This window comes from Littorina saxatilis, linkage group LG16, assembly GCF_037325665.1.
Source record: "Littorina saxatilis isolate snail1 linkage group LG16, US_GU_Lsax_2.0, whole genome shotgun sequence".
NCBI classification, from domain to species: domain Eukaryota; kingdom Metazoa; phylum Mollusca; class Gastropoda; order Littorinimorpha; family Littorinidae; genus Littorina; species Littorina saxatilis.
This window is the reverse complement of record NC_090260.1, coordinates 53,368,694-53,392,763: the sequence shown is the minus strand read 5'-3', so window position 1 is coordinate 53,392,763 and position 24,070 is coordinate 53,368,694. Positions and strand designations below refer to the sequence as shown.

Sequence of the window (24,070 nt, the reverse complement as noted above, 5' to 3'; positions counted from 1 at the left end):
AAATTGTCCGGCTGTTTGAAAGTCCGGCAGACTTTTTTTCTCAGGAAAGTATTTCCCTGGACTTGTGTCCTAGGAACATAAGTCCCTGGACTCTATTTCCTGGGAAAAGGTTTCCTATTTCCGAGGCTGTAAAGTCAGCATAGGTTCGTTGAGACAGAGTGTCCGCTGTTAGGACGTATTTTCGGACTGAGAGTCCGCTTTGTTCTCTGCAATTGAAGTCATGTGCACATTGTTGCTAATGTTCTTTGTGTGTAAATGCAAAGCATACACACACACACACACACACACACATACACACACACATCTCCCTCTCAACTTGCTTTTTAGTGTAACTGGCAGTGTTATTCAACGACTGAAACAAACTGCAGGCAGTTTTGCCATTCAAATGCATTACACGCTTCACCCGGACATTATAATACATATACCCTCACGCGGACATTATAAGACATAGCCTATGGTTTTTCTGTGCTGCTCTCCTATGGTTCAACGTGTCACATTCGGGATGGCAAACGGAGAGTAAAAGAAAACGATGTAACCCAGGACCCAAAGTCCGACCCCTAAACATAGGCTAGGACTTTCTCTCCAAGGAAAATGTGTCCGCTGAAAGTCTAAGAACAAATGTCCAGCTAGGGACTATCGTTCCTAGGAACGGGAGCCCCTAGAAGTGAAAGTCCGTCGGACTCTTTTTTCCAGCGGACAACTTTTCCTCGTACACCGGAGCCCAGTGACTGTGATGCCACATGGCGGCTTGGCCTCTACACCTACCTCAGTTAGGTTTACACATCGTCTGGTGTTCGTTCGTTATATGTGTGGGAATGTCGGGTGGAAGGACAAGGATATATATGCACAGGCAGAGGAGCATACAAAATAAGACACCGAAGACAGAGGTTGCTTTAACTTATCTTAACTTAACTTTTATTGAAGCAAAATGTAACTAAAATTAACCACTCAGGTAGCTTATCTAACTCAGAAATATTCCAAACAGTTTAGCTAAATCTGGTAGCAACCAGAGACAATGCTAGAAGTTATAATTTAGAAACAATGAACAGAACTCTAATACAAGTAGTAGCAATGCTTACATAAAACCAGCAATAGCAATTATGAATTCTGGTATCTACCAGTACCAGAATCAGAACCAATATGTGTATCTAACTGACCCAGAGATAGCAATTATTAATTCTTTTATCTACCAGAAACAATATATATCATGTAAGACCAGAATTTCTGGGGTAAATTAGAAATAGAAACTATGAATTCTGGTATCAACCAGAAACAGTATAATATATATATATGTGTATATCTGGTGTAAACCAGAAATATTTAAAAAGTAATTATTCTGGTAGTAACCAGAAAGCAGTGTAAAGAAGAAGGCACTAAACAGAAAAGAAAATACAATTATAAACAACATGCCTTCTAAGTCACACATGACATAATACAAATCATAAACCAATGAATGTATCATTTGTCAAAATAATCATGACAAATATAGACAAGTAACAATACAGCCAAAATCCTGCAGACACAGCATTCTCTGAAAGAGAATCCACAGTGAGTTAACCAACTCCACAACAGCTAATGTCAAGGGAAGTAACCAACATCTTCCCTTAGGCCTAAGCCTTGCATAGGAAAATGCTTTACATAAATTAACCAACTGCATGAACCGCAACTGCAAAATAATTGTTATTATTAAGCGTGTTCATCGCCATGAAGACACATCTTCATCGAGTTGAATAATAACGACAAGAATAAGAAAGATAACTCAGGCATGGGGTAAGCGCAAGCTTCCATGCTTCAAAATGAAGCGTTAAACAACAGTCTATTACTTTACAGGGAAGCGCGACTAAATCATATCGCTTTAGATTAAAAGTCTGTTTTGCTTCTATGCGACTGCACAAAATGTTCAGTTTTTATCAAAGCTCTTCTGTAGGCAAACACATTTTAAGTGCAAGCGCGACTGCACATAATGTTCAGTTCTATCAGTCGCAAAGTTCTTCTGCAGGCAAGCGCCTTTAAAGTGCAACATGAGAATTAACAGTCAAAATTGTGCATCCTGTAGACAGTACCTTCCTATTGTCTGAGATCTTAACTTAGAAGATCTAGAGAAAGGGAGAATGTACGTTCTGGCTCACCGATTCCGACAGACCCTAAATATTAACGCAAAATAGGCTTCTGGACTAAACTTTTACTAAAATGAAACATGCGACAAAATCAGAAAAATACTGCATAAATCCATACAAAAAAATACAGTAAAGTAAGGTTGTTTTGAACCAATGCCGGGTCTGTCGGAATCGGTAACCCAGAACGTACATTATCCCTTTCTCTTATACAACATTCTTAAGCTCAATACGCTCTCTCATTTACAAACTTTACTTCATATGTTCTTTCACTGTTAGAATTATATCTGATACATGCAATGTGACTGTCTAAACGAATAGTTAACTCTTTACAAGTGATTCTATTTTTACTTTTTCTTCCCGTCCTATTTGAATCCCCTTTTTTAAAAACTGCTTTTTCAGATCTTCTATATCGAGTGGCTTGTTATATTCAGCTCGTGTTTTTGTTTGAATACTTGCTTTCTTACTTTTGTAGTCATCAAAGTCTGTTTGTATCTGTTTGAATTCTTCGTCAGAAACTTTTGAATCTTCAAGTGCTTTACTGATAGACAGTTTTAGGCTAGACAATTTTGATGATGCAAGAGTGGAAATGGATTCGTGTTTTTCAAGCTTTTTCACAATTTTTTTCATTATAGCTGATGCTATAAATGATAAACCACCAACTGCTGCTGCGACACCACCTAGGATTAGAGAAACTGGAGTCCCTACTCCGGTAGCTAACAGAATTGTTCCCGTTACACCTGCAGCTGATGCAAGGATAGTAGAACCAGTGCTGGCATTAGAAAGGCTGTTGTAAGTTGTTGAGTACTTACGTCTAGCGCGAGAATATTTTTCTAATTCATCTTCTAGTTGTTTTTGTATATTACTAATGTGTGCCAGTCTGAATTGTTGACTTTCTGCTGCACTTTCATCAATATTAGGATAAAGCTTCACACTGCTAGTCATCTTTTAATGCAAAATATAAAATATTTATCTTAATTCTCACTGGCCAGTGTTTCTGCTAAGCTTTGAAGCTGTTCATTGCTTAACACCTTATCTGTATAGTAGAAAGCAATCAAATCAAGATAAGTAAGATTAATACTTCTTATTTCTGTTAAATTATTTATATCTGCGTTAACAACAACATTTTGGTTTGACGTCTGTTTTTTTATTGTGTTAGAATCCTTTTGAACAGCAATAAATACTCTGACTTCTTCAACATTTAATGGTCTCCAGTTGAGATTTATTCCTCTCATTAGAACAGTGTTTGTGGTTTCTTCCCTTTTCCTGACAACTATATCAAATATCATAGTTGCATTCTGCCCTATTGGAAGCTTGGGTATAAAATCGACAATGGTGTCAGCGTCCTTTTCAACACTTTGTTTTCTGTGAATGAGATAGTTGTTCTTATGGAAAGGTTTAACTGCAACTTCTCCCCTGCTGTTAATCGCAGGAACAAGGCTAACAATTAGTGGTCCAGCATTGATTGACTTACGGAATGTGTCGTCTTTTCCAACAAGAGTGTATGGACTCACAAGTTCAAACTTCATTTCCCAGTCAATCTTTTTCATAACAGGACTAAGTACCCATTTTTTATTCTGATGTTTCCACATGTAGAATGTGTCATCGACAATTGGATCAGGTACATTAACATCACGGATTTGACCTAGTTTGAGGAATCTTGGTTTCTTTTCATCGTCGATTTCCTTTCTCTTGTAATGACCAGTGTCTGTAAACTCGAATGCATACACTGCACCAACTTCAGCATTGCTCTCAAAGTCGATAGCGTCTGCTAAATCTTTCAACTCTATAGTTGAACATGCAACAGGATAAGCTATTGTAGGTCCACTCGACATTTTAATACTCAATATTTTATGGAACTATTTCCAATGTAATGTTAAACAAACAATCAACTGGTTGTCCACTTTGATTTTTCAGATCAATGTGTAGGAATTCATGACACCCTTCCTCCAAGTCCTTGAACTGAAGTGTCTTAAATGTTGGCACGTGCATTTTACAAAAAGAGGCATCACTCGGTGGAAGAATTCTAAGCAGATCAGAACGCTGATCATTAAACAGATTATAGGATGTGTTAAGCTCTCTCATGTGAACAAACAGTACACTGTTAACATCCATGTCAATGGGACGTGTTCCCTTGTATATATTTGTAATTCCAAGCATATCAAGGAGTTTGGTTGGAAACTCAAATGATCTGTTTACTTCTCTAGTTTTGGGCATAGTAAGAGTAGCAATGAGACTTGCATGATTTAAACTCGCTGTAATACCTACTGGAGCAAACAATTCTTTCTCTAAAGTGCAGAAGTCATAGTAACCATCTTCTACAGAATGTGTTTTACCATTAATTCTAACCCAGTTGTTATTCTTTTTTTTACTGATATTATACCAAGTAACCTTGTACATAATTTCATGCAGTGCAACTTTCATTCCTCCATTTTGATTGTTGATAGGGTTTGCAAGTTTAACTGGCACACCAGTCTTCACATTTGTTAGTGTGATAAACATTTTTTATTCAACAACAAAAATGAGTCAGTATAAATTCAACAAAGACGTTAAATACAAAACTGGACCATATTACAATCCAAAGACTATTTCTTTCCATGAGTTGGACTTTGCTGTAACAGAAACAGAATCCATTCGCGTTAAAGTGCCTGACCCATTCCATTCTTACCTAAATCCCCCAATCAAAAATGATAGTGTTCCAAAGATGTGGAACTCTCACCCAATTCAGTTCTATCAGAATCAGTTAAACTTTGCAATATTCTGTGCAACCACAGGATGTGGAGTGTCCTATGCAGACCACATGAATAATTCAAACTTACTGACAAAGTGTGTGTACACATTTCACGTTTACTATCAGTGCAGGAGAATCTTGTCTGAACTTCAGGCACCAATGCCGCATGAAAAGAGCTGGAACCCATTCAACAATAGGATAAACATGAAAGTGTATGAGCGTCTCTGCAATGAATTCAATATAGATTTTAAGACCGACTTTAGGCAAAAGCAAGACAAAAACCATGGCATGGGAACACTATATTTATGGGGTGTCCACAGGAGGTATAATTTTGATTACTGGCCAGGTCATACATCTTTTTCTTCAAATGTGCAGGTACAGTTAGGATCAATAGAACAAGAGCACCACAATGCATGGACTACTTTTATATTAGACACCGGCAAAGGTTTCACTGGATCAGGTGTTGAAAGGATCAATGAATCTATCCGAACATATGCGTGGTGCTTGCTAGGCTCGCAGGCACAGACACGATCAAACATAATGAGAACAAGCACAGGGTTTGGTGCACAGAAACAGTTGTTATCAAATTTAGAAGATGTCATAAACTCTGCAGTTGATCTGCCTTCCAGCATCAAAAGGTATCAAGACTCTCTCCGTTATGCAAGATCAAAAGTTGACTTTGCTGTTGGTAACGGCCTTTACATGTTACCTTCTGATCTCCAGCTGCAGATTGGAACAATAACAAATTATAACAATGAAATCATTATTGCTAGTGACACCCAGCCGCTTGGAAAGGGTGAAGAACTGAATTCAGAAATCAGAACGATGTTACAGCCATATCACAATGAACAGAAACAAAGCGTGACAAGTGAAGATCACGCTGCAGGTGAAGATCATTCTGTCACTAGTGATGATCAAGCTGTTAGTATTAGTGATGATCATGAATCGCAGAAGACTGCTCTAGTAATTGGTGGAGTGGGTGTAGGCTTACTTTTGCTTTATTCTCGTTAGCAGAACACCTGCAATTAAAACTATTAGAGTCCAGAGATGTTCAGCCATGAAACCAACAACTTTACCTGCAAAAGATAACAGCCAGCTAACAATTGAACCAATGATTCCTGGAAGTGCACCCAAAGCTTTTGCTGCTAGTTTCTTTAATAGTTCTGCAATGTGTTTGAGTTGTTTCTTTACCCATCCCGGATCAGATGGAGATGAAGGTGGAGGTGGAGGTGGAGGTGTGACAGTGCCACCTGCGAGTGTTAACACTAATGTGCTTATTGCAAATCCTAACGCAGTTAATATACTAGCTATTGTGATTCCCTGCTCTCTGAAAAGCGTTCTAATTCTTTCAGCAAGAGTTGTGTCTTCGTAAAGGATTCTTTGAATTGTATTTTTTATTCTGCTGACCTGTGTTCTCAGTTGTTCTCTGTTGTTACTTAGAACTTCTAACCTTATGGCTTTCTCCTCCTGCAAATCTTTTAAACGCTTAGAAATTCTGTTTTTTACTTCTTGTTCTAGGTTCAAATCATCAGCATCAGCAAGTTTTTGTTTCTCTTTGTTTATATCTTCATCCAGCTGACCTAGTTTTGACAGATTATTTGCTATTTCACCTCTGATGGTTTGTAGTGATTGATTAAGGGCTTCTATTTCTCTCATAGGTAATAGTTCATGTGGAGTCTTCAGTGAAGTTTCCTCAGAAAAAGAAGTCTCTATCTCTTGTATAAGTTGATCAGCCTCATCTGCAAGTTTATTAAGATCTTGCAATGGAACAGATTCTATTTGAGTAGCAGTTGGTAGTCCTAGTTCTGCTTGTTGAAGTAAGGAAACAACCTGGGAAGGTGATGACCGTGTGCTAGGCACAATATCTAATTGCCTAAGTCGATTAGCAGTAAGTTTTTGTTTTAGTGAAACTTTTGATAGAAACTTAGCAGGATTAGATTTATATGTAAGTTGGACTTTTTCTCCTTTATCGCTAGTTGTATATAAATGATTTGCTTCCATTTTGAACTGGTTTGGATCTAAAACATCAGGTTCTTCTCCTAAACTTTTGTAGAAATCTCTAACTTTACCTTCCAGAAGTTCATGTCGTGCCACCTCATAATGCAGTGAATGATGGTAGGGAACCAAAGGGATTGCTTCGCTCATGTCGTCCGCTGGCTCAAATAAATCTTCAAATCCACCTTCTGCCATTTGTAACTTATTTTTTATTTTGAAAATAAAAAAAGATGGCACAATCGTTCGGTTCTGTTCTTGATCCTTACAGAAGGCTGAAAGAACCTCTCGGGGTAAAAGGAATAAGGCAAACAGTTATAGTTACAAATAATCCTTCTACTATTGATCAGAATGAAATACTTACTGTTAGGTTTCCTAATCTAGGTAAGAACGATGTTATTGTACCAGGCACTGTAAGACTATCATTCAAATTAGAATTAGAATCTGGCTCAGATGAAAATAGGACTTTGGCTTATAATGTAGGAAGAGCAATTGTGAGGAAGATTACTGTCAAACTGGAAGGGCGGGAAGTGATGTCATTGAATAATGCAGATGTATTTTTAGTTTATGCAGATAATTGGTTGACTGACAATGAAAAGAAAAACAGAGTGTTTCAAGGGATTCAGTCAGACAATGGGATAAAAGTTAGAATAGGAGCAGGAGATAAAGCTGACAATAACAAAAAAGATAACGCTGTCAATGTTGCTTTTGGAAACAAATTTTGTATTCCACTTGACTTTGAACTCATAAATTCACATCCTCCCTTCTATCAAGGAGCATTGCGCGACAGGCTGTCATACGACCTGACTTTCAATAGTTATGATCGTGTTATGCTTTCACAAGACCCGGAAGCAAAGTATAAGGTGTCTGGAATTTCTTTAGAGTTTGATGTTGTAAACCATCCTGAACTGGCTAGACTTATAGAAAATCAGTACAGTTCTAAGCTGCCTATCTATTATGAAAGAGTGTTGAATCACAGTACACTTTCAAAAAGCCAGGCTGATCCAATCTGGAACATTAACTTGAATACACCAGCTAGGTCAATGAAGGGAATACTTATGTTGTTTGAGGAACCAAAAGATTCATATGAAAGGCAAATAGAAAAGTTTTACAATCCACTAATCAATAGAGTATATTGCACAATTGAAGGGCAGCCAAACCAAATATTTGCATCTGGCATGCTGCCATACCAACACTATGATGAAGCAAGAAAGTACTTTACTGGAGGAAGATTGAAAGACCCAACATCTGATCTTGTGGCTAAAGATCTACATTTACACGGTGTTGGCGTAGAAGATTTCTTGACAAATAAATATGCGTTATGGCTGGATCTCAGAACAACTGACGACAACAAACTGCATGGAAGTGGAAGGCGAATTGAAAACGGATCAGAAGGAATCACAATACAAATTGAAAAGGAAGTAGGGAGTAGTAGTAAATCAGTTAAGATCTACGTGTTTGTTGTGTCAGATGCGCAGTTAAACATCTCTGAAAGCAGATTACAGGATATTGTTTATTGAACGTGTTAAAATGAAGTATCTAGATTTTCTTCCAAAAGATCCACACTGTTCTTTGATTTGTGGGGCAACAGGTTGCGGCAAAACAAGATATGTTTTGGATTTATTACAGACTGTTTACATAAATCACTTTGAACACATAGTCATATTCTGTCCAACCATAAAGCATAACAGAACATACAAGGAGAGAAAATTCATATGGTCTGATCAAAATATATTTATTGTAAATCCTTCTGATCGTCTAAATGTTTGCTTGGAGCATTATTTCGATCTTTTTCAGAACACGCCAACACTGTTTATTATTGATGACTGTGCAGCAGAACGTGACATTGTTAGAAAGAAAAGTGCACTAGCAAAGCTTGCATTCAGTGGACGACATGCATTAATATCAGTTTGGATATTAACACAAAAATACAATGCAGTTCTGAAAGACTTTAGAGAGCAACTCAAAACAATAACATTGTTCTATTCAAAGGACCGTGACAGTTTTGAAGAGTGTCTTCGAGAAAATGATGTCATTGAAAACAAACATGAGAGAGAAAGAATAAAGAATAATCTGAAATCTTCTAAGCACTCGAAACTGGTTTTAAAAACTGATCAACCAGTTCAGTATGTATGTTTGTAGAAATCCTTGCTAAGTTCTTGTCAAGTTTTTACTAAGTTCTTGTCAAGTTCTTGTCAAGTTCTTACTAAGTTCTTGTCAAGTTCTTACTCAAGTTCTTGTCAAGTTCCTACCTAAGTTCTTGTTAAGTTCCTACCTAAGTTCTTACTCAAGTTCCTACCTAAGTTCTTGTTAAGTTCCTACCTAAGTTCTTACTCAAGTTTAATTACTAGATTTTAATTTTATTCTGCATCAAAATAAAATGAACTGTGATGAATTGCTGATGCAGACTGCTACAGATATTGAAATCTGTGACAGTAGGACTATACCTGATAAAAAAGAAAGATTGTATTCACTTGCTGTTTGTGGAAAAACAAAACACTACATTGGGCAGCAGTTAACTGTGGAAGAAGTACAACATCTTTCCTCAGAAGATATAGAAAAGTATCATGGACGGTATGAATCAGTGCTTGGTTCTAAGATGGTTAGAAGTATTGGACAGACTGTTATAGGTTTGTACACAAAGATTTTTGGACATTTTACACCTCTCGACTCGGAGGAAGACTTAACACATGATCTAACTCATGACCCTGTTGTTTCCAAGTCCCTCGAATCTCTTGCCTGTGGCCTGTATTATCGATTTGGTGCTTTATTAGTACCATTTGTTGCTGGATTAATTACTTTCAAACACATTAATTTTCAGAATAAAAAAGATGACAGATCAGTTGAAGCAGACAGTGGAGCAGACGAAAATACCAGAAGTGAACACAGTGACAAAGAAACCTGGTAGAGTAGAAGCAGGAAAAAAACTAGCCGAATGGAACAGACAAAAAAAGTTAAATCAAAAGGCAAAGCAGAACATTATGTCTGAAGTTGAGCAGACACCAAACATTCCTGAAGTGACTAAGGTCACACAAACTGATCAAGAATTAAAATCTTCATTTCTATCATACAGAAAAGTAGCTGTAGCAGCTGTTGTTGGAGGAGGTGGATACTTGCTTTACAAACTTTGGCAAGGCAAATATAAAGTGTTAGAAAGACCAAAATCAGAAACACCAAAACCAGAAACACCAAAACCAACAAACAAAGCAGTACAAACAATAACAAAGCCCACAGTAGTACCTGCAGTGGATTCATTTCATATGGAATAATTTTAATATTTTAATTTTGATAACATAAAAATGAGTTCTGAAAAGACAATAGTTAATCTTGTTTATCACGCTGCAGTGATTGGAGGCTTGAGTGTAGGTTACACAATGCTGGGTAAAAGTCTCCTCAGAATGAAACCAGCCGACTTGGGAAAGTTAGACTTCGAAGACGGTGCTAAACTAATTGGTGTTGTGACAGCTTCCTTTGCAACAAAAGACTTCCTGGTGAAGCAAGGAATTATTCCAGAAAATATAAACATGTAAGACAATAAAATGGCTAGCTTGGTTATGATGGTGGGAGGTGCGATTGTAAATGCGCTTGCATTTTCTGGCAGCAACTATTTGTTTTCTAAACTGCAAAATGGTGAAGAGAGGGAAAGGCACAACAAAGCCATGGAACAACTGGCGAAAGCACAGGATGAATACGAGAAGAAACGAATTGCGCAGTTAGACTTTATGAATGATAAACTCAGGCAGCAAGGACATGCAAACAAAACCTTTGCCAATGTTGATGCAGCCATTCAAGAATACTATCTTGTAACTGGAAAGAAAATGAAGATAAGTGCTCCTCCAAAACTGGGTGACTTTTATCAGCCTTCAGAAGAGCAGAAGGTGGGCGAGATTGTTTTCATTGTTATTGGTATGGCTGTTGTTTACTTTATTGCGCGTGCTGTCAAATCTTAATATTCTGTCATTTAAAAAACCATGAGTGATGCTTTGTTATCTAAAATATATTATTCCCCAAAAGGATACTGGAAAGGAAGAACTGCTATTGACAAGCTCAGTGACGCAGCAGGTGTTTCTCAAGATATAGCAAAGAAATGGTTGTCAAAGCAGGCAGTTTGGCAGATCTATTTACCTGCACCAAGAAAAATTACACGACCACACTTTGTTAACATTAAACCGAATGACACTCATCAAATAGACCTGCTGTATTTACCGCATGACACAGTCAGAAGGAAGAAATATAAGTATGCACTGACTGTAGTTGATGTTGCAACAAGATACAAAGATGCTGAACCGTTGACAGAGAAAAGTGCTATAGCTACAGCTGTTGCCCTGCAAGAAATTTACAGACGTGGACCACTAAAGTATCCCAGAATGATTCAGTGCGATGATGGTAAGGAGTTTAAAGGAGCTGTCAACCAGCTTCTGTTAAAACATCATGTTACAGTGAAGAGAGGTATTCCAGGAAACCACAGGTCACAGGCTATTGTTGAGAGCTTTAACAAACAGTTGGCAGAAAAACTGTTTTCATATCAGTACCATCAGGAATTTTTGGACACAGAAAGTAAATTGCGTAACACTGAATGGGTCAAAAGATTACCATCAGTACTTAGAGCAATGAATCTGGAGGTATTTAAAGCTACAGGGTTAAGACCAGTTGATGCAATCAAACAGAAAACAATACCTGTTGCTCCAAAGTCAACAACACCAGTGGCATTACTACCTTTCAATCAGAAAGTCAGATATTTATATGCACCCGGTGAAGCTGAGGGTGACAGCAGGAAGCGTGCAACGGATCCAATCTGGAGTATTGACATTCATGAAATCAAGAGAGTAGTAGAGACAAATCCACCTATATATTACTTGAGAGAACCAGCACCGCAAAGAGCCTTTGTAAAAGAGGAATTACAATTAGTTCCACGTGGTACAAATGTTAAATGATTTTTTATTTCAGATTTTATAGTGTTAACAAAAATGGAAGCTCTGAGAAAGAATTGCAACTTCATTTTTTTGATTTATATTTTTATTTTGAGTTATAAAATCAAACTCACAGCGATGGAAGACTCTGTATTAGAATCTTTATCGACAGTATTTGACACCGTTGAATTACAAGTAACGGATCCTCAAAATGTGCAGTCCAGTGTGCAAGACGCCATTGAACAAATTCCAAACAATTTGTTGATTGAACCTCCAGTAAAAGTGCAGATAGTCAGTTTAATAAAATACAAAACAGTCAGTGATGAGGTGCTAGAAGTTCATGTTTCAACCAGACAACTAGCACTTAATTCTATGGCAGAATTGAATGGAAACTGGGCAGATGAAATGATGAAACGGTTTGAGCAAGCTGCAGAGGATGCAAAGATGAAAGGATCCGGATGGTCAGAAGGTGAAATTCTAAAAATAGAATTGAAGCTAAGTAAATTTGCCCCCATCAGAGGTAGAAGTTACATACCTTTACCTCCTGCTCTTGTCAAAAAACGTGCTGTGCTGAACATAAAGAATGATGATGACAAATGTTTTATGTGGTGTGTTCTGGCAAGACTGTACAGTGTAAAGAAAAATGCAGAAAGAGTGTCTAACTATCATGCATACAGAAATAAACTAAACTTTACTGGTATTGAATTTCCTGTCAGCATTACAAGCATTGACAAATTTGAACAGCAAAACAAACCCATCACCGTAAATGTTTACACGTGGGATGAGGAAGATGAACTGAAACCAGTCAGAATATCAAAGAACTCACCAACGATTGGTGATTGTGATACTAACCATGTTGACATGTTACTAATGACTGATGGTGTAAAATATCATTACACTTTGATTCGTACAATGAGTAGACTGATGGCGAGCACAAGCAATCACAATAGTAAACAAGACTTTTGTAGGCGATGTCTCTTGCGTATTCCATCAATTCATGCAGCACTTATACACAAGCAACATTGTAAGAGCGTTGATGATGCGGTTGTGAAGTTAACAACACCACCGCCAGACAGCAAAGTGTATTTTAAGAATGTATGCAAACTACAGAAAAGTCCTTATGTTGTTTATGCTGACTTTGAATCTATCATTGTGCCATATGAAGGACCTTTACCAAAAGACCTACCTAAAACAGTAACTCTAAGTAATCATCAAGTCTGTTCATATGCATTTATTGTTGTTAGTTCAGATGGTAAACATTCTAAACCGCAATTATACAGAGGACCTAATGCAGCAAAGAACTTCTTACAGCAAATGAACCAAGTGCGAAATGACTGCTCCAAACAACTGAATCTTTCAGACATTGTTATGAAACCTGAAGACCAAGAACAGTTTAACTCTACCACACAGTGTTGGATATGCGAACAAAGTCTAACACCAAACACAGACAATCCAATAGTAAGAGATCATGATCATGTAAGTGGGCAGTTCCGAGGAGCAGCACACAGCAAATGTAATCTACAATTAAAGTTTGATCCTAAGACTTGGAAGCTTCCAATCTTCTTCCATAACTTGCGCGGTTATGATTCACATCTGATCATGCAGGCAGTAACTGATGAATACAAAGCAAGATGCATTGCGCAGTCTTCAGAAAAGTACAGTGGTCGCCGCTTAATAAAGCCACTTCTGGACCGACGAAAAATGGCTTTAATAAGCGGCGGATTTATTAACCGGCGGTCCAGGAATACGTCATTTTCGAAAGAAAAAAAATCTTCTCTTTTGTTTACGTCACTCAGTCACTTTCTTTCGTCATTTACACTTGTTTGAATCTAAACAAAACTTCACGAAGGATGTGGAACTTTTGTTTCAATTATGTACATGTACGTGTACTTTGATCACTTCGGTACATCAATAATTTCACTGTCACCGTCACGAACCATTACTCGGCAGAGAAGAACGATTTTATGAGTGTTTGTTTGTTGGTCGTCTTCCACATCAGAACAAGATAATGTGAGTTTTAGTCACAAACTACGTGATTTCTATGAGAAAACTGGCTTTAATAAGCGGCGGGTTGGTTTTATTAACCGGCTTTTTCTAATACATAAGATATAGTGATAAATCCGGACCGTCTGAAATCGGCTTTTATAAGCGGCTGGCTCTATTAACCGCGGTTTTATTAAGCGGCGTCCACTGTACATGGCCTTTACTCTGAATAGTTTACACTTCTACGATTCTGCTCAACATCTGATGGGAACACTTGAGTCTTTATCTTCATCACTAACTGCTTTCCCAGTCACATGTAAGTACTTTGACAGTGACTTAGTTAGAAAGGGAGTCTATCCATATGAATACATGGATTCGTGGGAGAGGTTTGATGAAGATGAGTTACCACCAAAGGATGCTTACTTCTCACGGCTGAAGGGTAAAGGTATAAGTGACGAAGACTATGAACACGCTAAGACTGCATGGAATAAATTAGGATGTAATACAATGGGTGATTATCATGATCAATATTTGTTGGCTGATGTTTGTTTACTTGCAGATATATTTGAGAATTACAGAAGAACATGTATGAAGCACTACAATCTAGATCCTTCACATTACATATCTGCACCAGGCATGAGCTGGGATGCATTTCTTAGATTTACAGGAGTAAAGATTGACTTGCTATCAGATCTACCTACACTTCAGATGATTGAAAATGGACTACGTGGAGGAATCAGTATGGCTTCACACAATTACTGCAAAGCCAACAACAAATACTTGGACGACTTTGATCCTATGAAACCTTCTAATTACATCATGTATTTAGATGCAAACAATTTGTATGGTTGGGCAATGTGTCAGACGCTTCCACTTCGGAACTTTAAGATCTATTCAGGACCATTTTCACAATGTGTTGTGCTGACAATATTAAAAGCAGGCCCAGACAGTCGAAAGGGATGGATACTAGAAGTTGACTTAGACTATCCACTATCACTTCATGATCTACATAATGATTATCCTTTAGCGGCTGAGAGGTTAAAAGTAAACCCAAGAGAACCTCCAAAGCTGGTGCCCAATCTGTTTCACAAAAAGAAGTATGTGTGTCACTACAGACTGTTACAGTTTTACATTAGACATGGATTAATTTTGAAGGCTGTTCATCGTATAATTTTATTTGATCAAGAACAGTTTATGAAACCTTACATTATGAAAAACACAGAACTGAGAACCAAAGCCGCTGATGCATCAGAGAAAGACTTTTTTAAACTGATGAACAACAGTTGCTTTGGTAAGACAATGGAAAACCCACACAAGAGAAAGGATGTTAGACTTGTTACAAGAGAAAATGAGGCCATCAAGCTGACATCCAAACCACAGTATCAAGACTTTAAATACTTTCATGAACAGCTGTATGGTATCTTAATGAAAAAACTTGTAGTCAAGCTTGACAAACCAGTATTCATAGGCTTTACTGTGCTAGAGTTGTCAAAACTGTTGATGCTTGAGTTTTTGTATGATTATTTGAAACCAAGATATCCCAAATCGAGAGTACTTTACACAGACACAGATTCATTCTTACTTGACATTCCAGCGGATGACATTTACAAAGATCTAGAAGCTGAAAGTCCTGCAGTAAAAGGAAAAGATTCTTTTTATGACACTTGCGACTACCCTAAAGAATCACCATTGCACTCAAATGTTAACAAGAAGGTTATTGGAAAGATGAAAGATGAAATGAATGGGAAGATAATTAAGGAGTATGTTGGATTGCGTGCAAAGATGTACAGTGTTGCAAGTGAGAAAGGGGTGGTTAAAAAAGCAAAGGGTGTAAGCAAACAGGTTGTAAAGTCGAGCATATCGCATGATAACTACAAGGAAGCACTGTTTCAGAAGCGAGTGTTTCACCATGACAACCCTAAGATCAGTTCCGCGCTTCATCAGATCAACACAACTATTGTAAACAAGAAATCTTTAGATGCTAATGACACAAAGCGCGTTTATTCATCACCAGAATATTCTTATGCAATTGGACACTGGAGAACAAACCCGGCTTCAAATAGTCTGAGTGTGTAATAAGAATTTTTGTCAATCGGGAAAACCCGCTATGACAGCTTTGTTTTGACTGCAGCGGGGAAAAGGACGTTGCTTGCGTTGGGGAAGTGTTTGTGAAAGGGGAGTACTAGGCTTTGTTGAGTTTCAAAGCAGCCACCAAGTACACTTATCAAAAGCTTGAATAAAATAAACAAGTCAATTGAATAAGTTAACACTCGGCGGCCGCCCGAAGGCAGCCTAAAAAGTTTATTGTAGGGCGTTGAAGCAGGGTGAAGCAAAAACAATAACACAGCTGAAGCAGGGTGTTGAAGCAGGATGATTAAGAAGACAGCCAAAGCAGGGCAGGCGCAGCAAACCGTACATGCATGATCGTTACTATATTTAGAATCACGTCATTACTATTTTTGAAACCGTACATGCATGATCGTTACTATATTTAGAATCACGTCATTACTATTTTTGAAACCGTACATGCATGATCGTTACTATATTTAGAATCACGTCATTACTATTTTTGAAACCGTACATGCATGATCGTTACTATATTTAAACACTTGTCTAACAGTGCAGGTGCAGTGTGATACTTCTGTTGTTGCGCACAAACAAGCACTGTAAGTCTAAGACTGGGACTGTTGGAGCTCTGATGTGACAGGAATATGCGGCGTTTCTGACCAGTACTTTCTGTACTCTTCGATCTGGAGCATCTCTTCGATTTGTTTAAGTTTGCCCATGATAAAACTGATTGGCAAACCAACAGTGGTAAATCGCGGAAATGCATAAAGCGATCTAGCAACGGCGCGTAGTCTACGCGCATGAACATCGGAATAGCCAGTTTTTGCTTTCAACCAGTCAGCCCACGTTTCTTTCATTCTCCCTTCTTTTCTTTGCTTCTCCTGCCATTGTTTGCACATAATCAAAAACTGTCCAAACTGAATGTAAATTAAGATTTGTTGTGCGTCCTGTCTTTTGAGATTTCTCATCCCTTTTTGCAGTCTTTCCACAATATCTTTTTCATTTTCTGCTTGAGCAAAATAAGCATTTGTGAAAGCTTCTGTGGATATAGCATGGCTAACATCTGCTTGGTTTGAAACGAGATAGTGATGTAAATCACTTGGCGTTGTTGGTTCTACTCTCTTTTTCTTTCCGTCTTTTTCTTTGAACAAATCTTCTATCTTCCTTTTTGGTTTTTTGGGCAGTCTCATTAATCCTTCTGTTTTAGCCTTAACTGCTATTAAGGCCATCTGCTCAAAATATTTTCTATTCTCTTCTAGTACATGCTGTTCTTCTTCTGTCCAAAATTCTGATGGTGTTGGCGCTGGTAGTGGGACATTACAAGCTTGTTCCATGTCAGGTAGAATTAAAGTTGTTGACCGCCTAGAATAATCTAACAATTCTTGATGAACATTTTGCGATTCAAGAAGCTCTTTCTCTAATTCTGCGACATTCACCTTGTTAAATTAAGCACTTTTTTCACTGAAACACATACACGTCTTCACAGAACAGCACCTCAATACGAAATGGCGAGACAGGTCTGCCTGGTTGCTAACAACACAAACTAGATCGGGTTGTTATCAACACACAGTGGTGGGCGGAAGTGACGTAACTGTTGCTATCACATGATTTAATCTTGTCTTGCCATTGGAGGAATATAGAAGACAGGCTTGCTGTTTGTTTTTACCAGATCAATACGGTAGTTATGGCTTGCCGACGACGGGCAGATTGGATCGAAACACACGCTGGCTGTTTGGAGTGGCCCAACTAGTTAATATTTCAATGGAAACTAAATTTAGCGTTGTATCAGAGAAAGGGAGAATGTACGTTCTGGGTTACTGATTCCGACAGACCCGGCATTGGTTCAAAACAACCTTACTTTACTGTATTTTTTTTTTGTATGGATTTATGCAGTATTTTTCTGATTTTGTCGCATGTTTCATTTTAGTAAAAGTTTAGTCCAGAAGCCTATTTTGCGTTAATATTTAGGGTCTGTCGGAATCGGTGAGCCAGAACGTACATTCTCCCTTTCTCTGATCTCTATCATTCTCATGCCTGAATTCAAAGGAATGATAATCAAAACTCATAAGACTATGTACAGGTAAAAGGGTAATACAAATGAAGACTAGCAAAATATCAGAGTATGAAAATGCATTTGACAAACAGAGTAGAACCAGCAGAGTGACACAGGACAGAATACATAACATGACTGGCTCACACAAAGCCAGACAAAAGACAGGGAAGGTAAGCCATGTAATGTGTATCAGGGGCGGACCTAGGGGGATGGGGGCGCTCTGACATCATTACACGGGGGACGCCGGTCAAAATGGCGGACACTACAATCTTACATCAGCCAATTAACCGTCAACGACATACGGCTTGAAATGCAACAACATGATAAAACACATGAAACGTGACGCATCACAAAACTTCATAAAGCATGTCATGTTGTACACTTCGCCTACAAAGTTACAGTTACAGTACTGGAAACAAAGAGCGATCCTCAGCGAAGCGAAAACTGAGAACTTCTTTGTTCCTCAACAAACTGGCTACGAAGCGGAATTCCGTCCAGCAAAGTATTCAAATCCCTTCTCATCGAAAACCGAAATCTGAGAAAGGTTCGACTTACCTTACCGGACTTCATCGTTATTAAACTGTCCTTGTAAAAAAGGAGATCTAACATAGGTCTACTCGACTTAAACATAGTGGGACAAGCTTTTCATCGAGTTCACTACCCAAAATATATGTGTCAACCATAATTCCCGTTCATCAATTGTAGGGGTTTCTGCGCCTAAATCGTAAATAGGTAGCTTTACGGGCCAATGGCACTGGGGGCTTAACTTTGGGCTTTTAACCGACTACTACTCAGACTCTACTGATCTCCAGAAATAATATGTGATGAAAATGGGAAAAAGATCGCAACGATACACATGGGTCTTCTCGACATAAAATATTGCGAGACAGGCTTTTTCTCAGCGAAAACGAAACGTATGAGAACGAGTCTGCCTTACTTGATTCTTACGAGTCTTTAATTTACAAGACTCTAAAACAACTTTAGAATAACTGGTCATCAAATATTAGAAGTTATTAACGCTCAATTTCAGCGCCAAATCATGAAAGTAATTAGAAACTGATCTAGAATACACATCTCTCCGCTAGATCAAAATGGCGTCATCAACTCTGACGCGAGACCGGTCGGACATCGCCCGGGACCAAATCAGCGTCAAAATGTACATATATGCAAACATCATAGCATCAAATGAAACATAAGAATAGAGCATAAGGAAAGAATACAGCATAAGGAATGAATACAGCATAAGGAATGAATAAAGCATTTAGTTACTTACAGATTCTCCTCAGTGAGCACACTTGGAACCTAAACACAAAACTGCTGCTGACGCTAGTCGCGAAACACAAGGGCACGAATTCACAAGTCGCGATAAATTTGGGCAGAGGTCCGACACTTTCACGACAACAACATATGAGCAGCACACAGCTCACACGATGATCGGTCTCACTAAACGCGTCTGCTGATAGAGCCTAATGCTCTCCCTTTTAAAGGCTGGTCAACTCCGATAGCCAATAGGAAGAATACCTAGGTGTCAGACAACGGGGGGTGTCGTCTTAAGATTGCCTGCCCAATGAAAGGGATCGTTACCGAGGCATGAAGCCGGGTCGGTGTCAAGCACCGGAAATATTACAAGTAGTTACACTAGCTGAAGGGGGAAGAAGGGGCCTGTCTGCCGTGCACACCGGATGAAACTCATTAGATTACAACCAGTTACAAAGAAGGGGGGGGGGGGGGTAAGAGACTAAAACCTCCAAGCTACCTGGCATCTTCAATGATTGTACCCTGTCAAAAGAAATGACACCCACTTGACAAACCGCCGTCCAACGATACCCAGACAGTCTGGCGACACATTACATAACGACCACCTAAATCTGAGATAAGAGATTAGAAATGCATCCGGTCGGGGTCTACCCTACGATAGTAAACACACAATAAAGTACAATGCACAAAGACAACCAGTTATTATTTAGTCACTCCTTAGGCACTGATGGTTAGAGGTTACGCTGCTGCTTCTCATCATTTCAAGTTAGGGATTTCTTAGCACAAAGGGCATTATTTAAATGTAAACCCAATGTGACTAGCACACACACACAGGGAATAGCTATAGACAGGGGAGGCAACTGGGTCGGGCAGGAGATAATCACACACAGAGAGACGGGGCACGCCACTTGGCTACATATGCACAGTCTTAAGAGGGTAGTTAGCACCTGGCTTGACATACCAAATATGTCTACAGACGGCAAGAGGAAGACAGAAGGGAATGGTGTAAGACAAACAGCAGACAGCACCACGCACCCAGCCGGCACAAGTGACGGGGAAGACCACGTTCCACGACAGGTCAGCTCTCTGTCTGTCTATCTGTCTGTCTGTTTCTCTGTCTGTCTGTCGGTTGGTCTGTCTGTCTGTCTGTCTGTCAGTTTCTCTCTCTGTCTCTGTGTCCGTCTCTCTCTGTCTCTCCCTCTCTCGCTCCCTCTCTCTCTCTCTCTCTCTCTCTCTCTCGTAGCCTTAGATCTTAATCCTTGTTAAATTAAGTTTAATTACATTCAGTTCTCTCTCTCTCTCGCTCTCTCTCGCTCGCTCTCTCTCGCTCTCTCTCGCTCGCTCTCTCTCTCTCTCGCTCTCTTGACTAAATGGGAACACGACAGAAGATTGCTTCCCTCACTGTGACCGACCTCCAGCTGGATGACGCGACTGTTCCATTCTCCCCTGCTGTCAAGAGCCTTGGCGTCTTTCTCGACTCCACTCTCTCCATGCAGACACACATCTCCTTCATCATCAAGACCTGCTTTTTCCACCTCCGACGCAGCGCCTCCATCCGTCGCTACCTCACCCACGACGCCTGTGTCACGCTGGTTGTCTCCCTCATCTTCAGTCGTCTGGACTACTGCAACTCCCTTGTGGCTGGCCTTCCCGCCTCATCCATTCATGGCCTACAACGAGTCCAGAACGCTGCTGCCAGGCTGACGTTGAGGAAGACGAAGCGAGACCACATCACCCCCCTACTTCGCTCCTTGCACTGGCTCCCTGTCAACACCCGAATCTCCTACAAACTGTCCACTCTGGTCTACAAGTGTCTCAACGACTCTGCTCCCGAGTACCTTCAATCCTCCCTGGACTTGTACACCCAGCCCTCCGACCGTCCCCTTCGTTCTGCTGCTGACCCTCTTCGCCTCCACATCCCTCGCTCGAAACTCGCATCTGCTGGTCAGCGTGCATTTCCCTCCGCGGGCCCCTCCGTCTGGAACTCCCTGCCGCTTGAGCTCCGCCAGAGCCCCTCTCTTGACGCGTTCAAGAGTAGGTTGAAGACTCAGTTCTTCCCGTAGCTGGCTGCAACTTTCATGTTCGACGTGATGTGTTGTGCCCCAAAAGACATTCCTGTGCTGTGCTCTGTGAGAGGTGTTTTCTTTGTGCTTAATATTATTTTGTTTGGACCTAGCTATTGATGTCAAATAAAGAAAGAAAGAAAGCTATTGATGTGTACATTGTTGTTAAACAGTTGTTTGTTGTATGTTTACCAGGGTTTACTAGTGTGTGATAGGGTTCGTGTCCGTCTGTAGATGTTAGTTTCTTTGTTATTCCTGTGTTGACAACTCTTCGACAAGCGCTTAGAACTGTACCCACGGAATACGCGCTATATAAGCTTCATATTGATTGATTGATTGTTTCTCCTCTCTCTCTCTCTCTCTCTCTCTCTCTCTCTCTCTCTCTCTCTCTCACTCTCTCTCTATCTTTGTCTCTCTCTCTCCCTCTCTCTCTCTCTCTCTGTCTCTCTCTCTGTCTTTCTCTCTCTTTTTGTCTCTCTCTTTTACGCCAACATAATGCCTCATAAACGTCGCTTCGACACTTTAACGATAAGCTAATGGTCTATGGGAGACAACTCCTTATCTGTGTTCATTACCATGTTTGATTGTTGCCCTTGGGGAGCTCTTGTGGAATAGAGAAGAATAAATACACTTCTACTTCTGCCCAACATGGAACCGGTGTGGTCTCAATATCGTTGTACGAATCCATTGCTTAATGTTCACGCTCACATCCGCATCCAGATATACAAAGGAACAAGACTTGGTGTCAGAAGTGGGGTCAAGTACATAGTGAGTAGCCTAGAGATGGCGTTCAAACCACCTGCAAACTTTGACTTTGTGAGACCGGCCGGTTGGGCAGAATGGCGCCAACGCTTCGGACGCTATCGAGTAGCATCAAGTTGATGAAAGAAGATGGATAAATTCAGGTCAGTTCACTCATCTATAGTATGAGTAATGAGGCAGAGAAAATATTCTCGCAGTTTAACCTGAATGCAGAAGATAGCAAGAAATGTGACGTATTGCTGGAAAAGTTCAATGAGTACTTTCTGCCAAAGAAAAACGTCATACATGAGCGCGCCAAACTTCACAGACGTGAACAGAAGGAAGAAGAGAGTGTCGAACAGTACATACGAGCGTTGTACGAACTATGTATATGAATACGCTGAGTTTGCTGAGAAAGAAACCACGATTCGAGATAGGTTAGTGCTTGGTGTTGTAGACAAAGAACTGTCACAAAAGCTACAACTGGAGAGTGATCTAGATCTACAAAAAGCTATGAGGATTGCAAGACAGCACGAACAAGTGACTCAACAGCTCAAAGAACAGAGACAGAGTACTAGTGGTGCTACAGCTTCAGTTGATTCCACCAACAGAGACCAGAAATGGAAGTTCAAGAAACACGCAAACCCAAGACACACAGGTGCTTGGAGTGACACGAAGAAGTTTACTAAGTGTGGTACTTTACACAAAGACTCTGAGTGTCCGGCTAAAGGAAAGAAATGCCACAAGTGTCAACAACTTTCACATTTTGCAAGATGTTGTAATTCCAAGACTGTTAGTTCAGTCAACGCTCAGAATGAAACTGAAACTATCAATCAATCAATATGAGGCTTATATCGCGCGTATTCTGTGGGTGCAGTTCTAAGCGCAGGGATTTTAATTTTTTTAAATTTTTTTATTGCAATTTATATCGCGCACATATTTGAGGCGCAGGGATTTATTTATGCCGTGTGAGATGGAATTTTTTTTACGCAATACATCACGCATTCACATCGGCCAGCAGATCGCAGCCATTTCGGCGCATATCCTACTTTTCACGGCCTATTATTCCAAGTCACACGGGTATTTTGGTGGACATTTTTATCTATGCCTATACAATTTTGCCAGGAAAGACCCTTTTGTCAATCGTGGGATCTTTAACGTGCACACCCCAATGTAGTGTACACGAAGGGACCTCGGTTTTTCGTCTCATCCGAAAGACTAGCACTTGAACCCACCACCTAGGTTAGGAAAGGGGGGAGAACATTGCTAACGCCCTGACCCTGGGTCGAACTCGCTTCCGAGCGCAAGTGCGTTACCACTCGGCCACCCAGTCCACATTAGCAAACTAGTGAAAGTTCAAGCAAACCACAGGAATATTATGTTCATTGACTCAGTGAATAGTGATGAAAATCCCTGGAGAGAGAACCTCACAGTGTGCGGTCAGCAGCCTACTTTTAAGATCGACACAGGTGCTGATGTCAACGTTATCCGTTCTAAGACATATCACAGTCTCAAAACACCACCCAAGTTGAAGAAAACAAAGCTGGTGCTGAACAGTTCTGGAGGGAGACTTCAAGTTCTTGGACAGTTTGAGACCAACGTAGGTGATGTGTGTCTGACAGTGTTCGTCGTAAAACACGATACAGAGTGTTTACTCAGCAGAAAAAGTGCTACAGAGATGAACTTTGTGAAGCGAGTCTGAGAGATTTTCAGTTCAGTGAAGTGTGAGCCTGTTTGCATTAAGCTCAAAGAGAATGCGGTTCCACACAGTGTGTCTACAGCTAGACGCGTCCCTATTCCTCTTTTGGGGAAGGTAGAGAAAGAACTGAAAAGAATGAAAGACCACGGTGTGAATGAAGAGGTGAAAGAACCAACAGAATGGGTGTCGCCAATGGTTCCAGTTGTCAAGCCGTCGACCGCGTCGGGAGATGTGAGAATCTGTGTGGATTTGAAGAAACTCAACCAGAACGCAGAAAGAGAACGTTACATGATTCCGACAGTGGAAGAAACCATTCAACGGCTGGAGGGTTCCAAGGCCTTCTCAAGATTAGACGCTCGTTCCGTATTCTGGCAAATTCCTCTTCATGAAGACAGTGCCAAAGTGACTACCTTCATAACGCCGTTTGGTAGATACTACATAAAAAGAGTACCTTTCGGTA

General features: G+C 39.9%; 1 protein-coding gene across 1 annotated transcript in view; it reads left to right on the top strand.

Annotated features, from left to right (window-relative positions):
- The window catches only part of LOC138950063 (uncharacterized), a 188,875-nt gene that overhangs the window by 1,036 nt on the left and 163,769 nt on the right, over window positions 1–24,070 (top strand). The window contains exon 3 of the mRNA XM_070321843.1: window positions 20,084–20,184. Coding sequence (XP_070177944.1) covers window positions 20,084–20,184 — 101 coding nt within the window. The remainder of the gene's footprint in view (window positions 1–20,083; window positions 20,185–24,070) is intronic.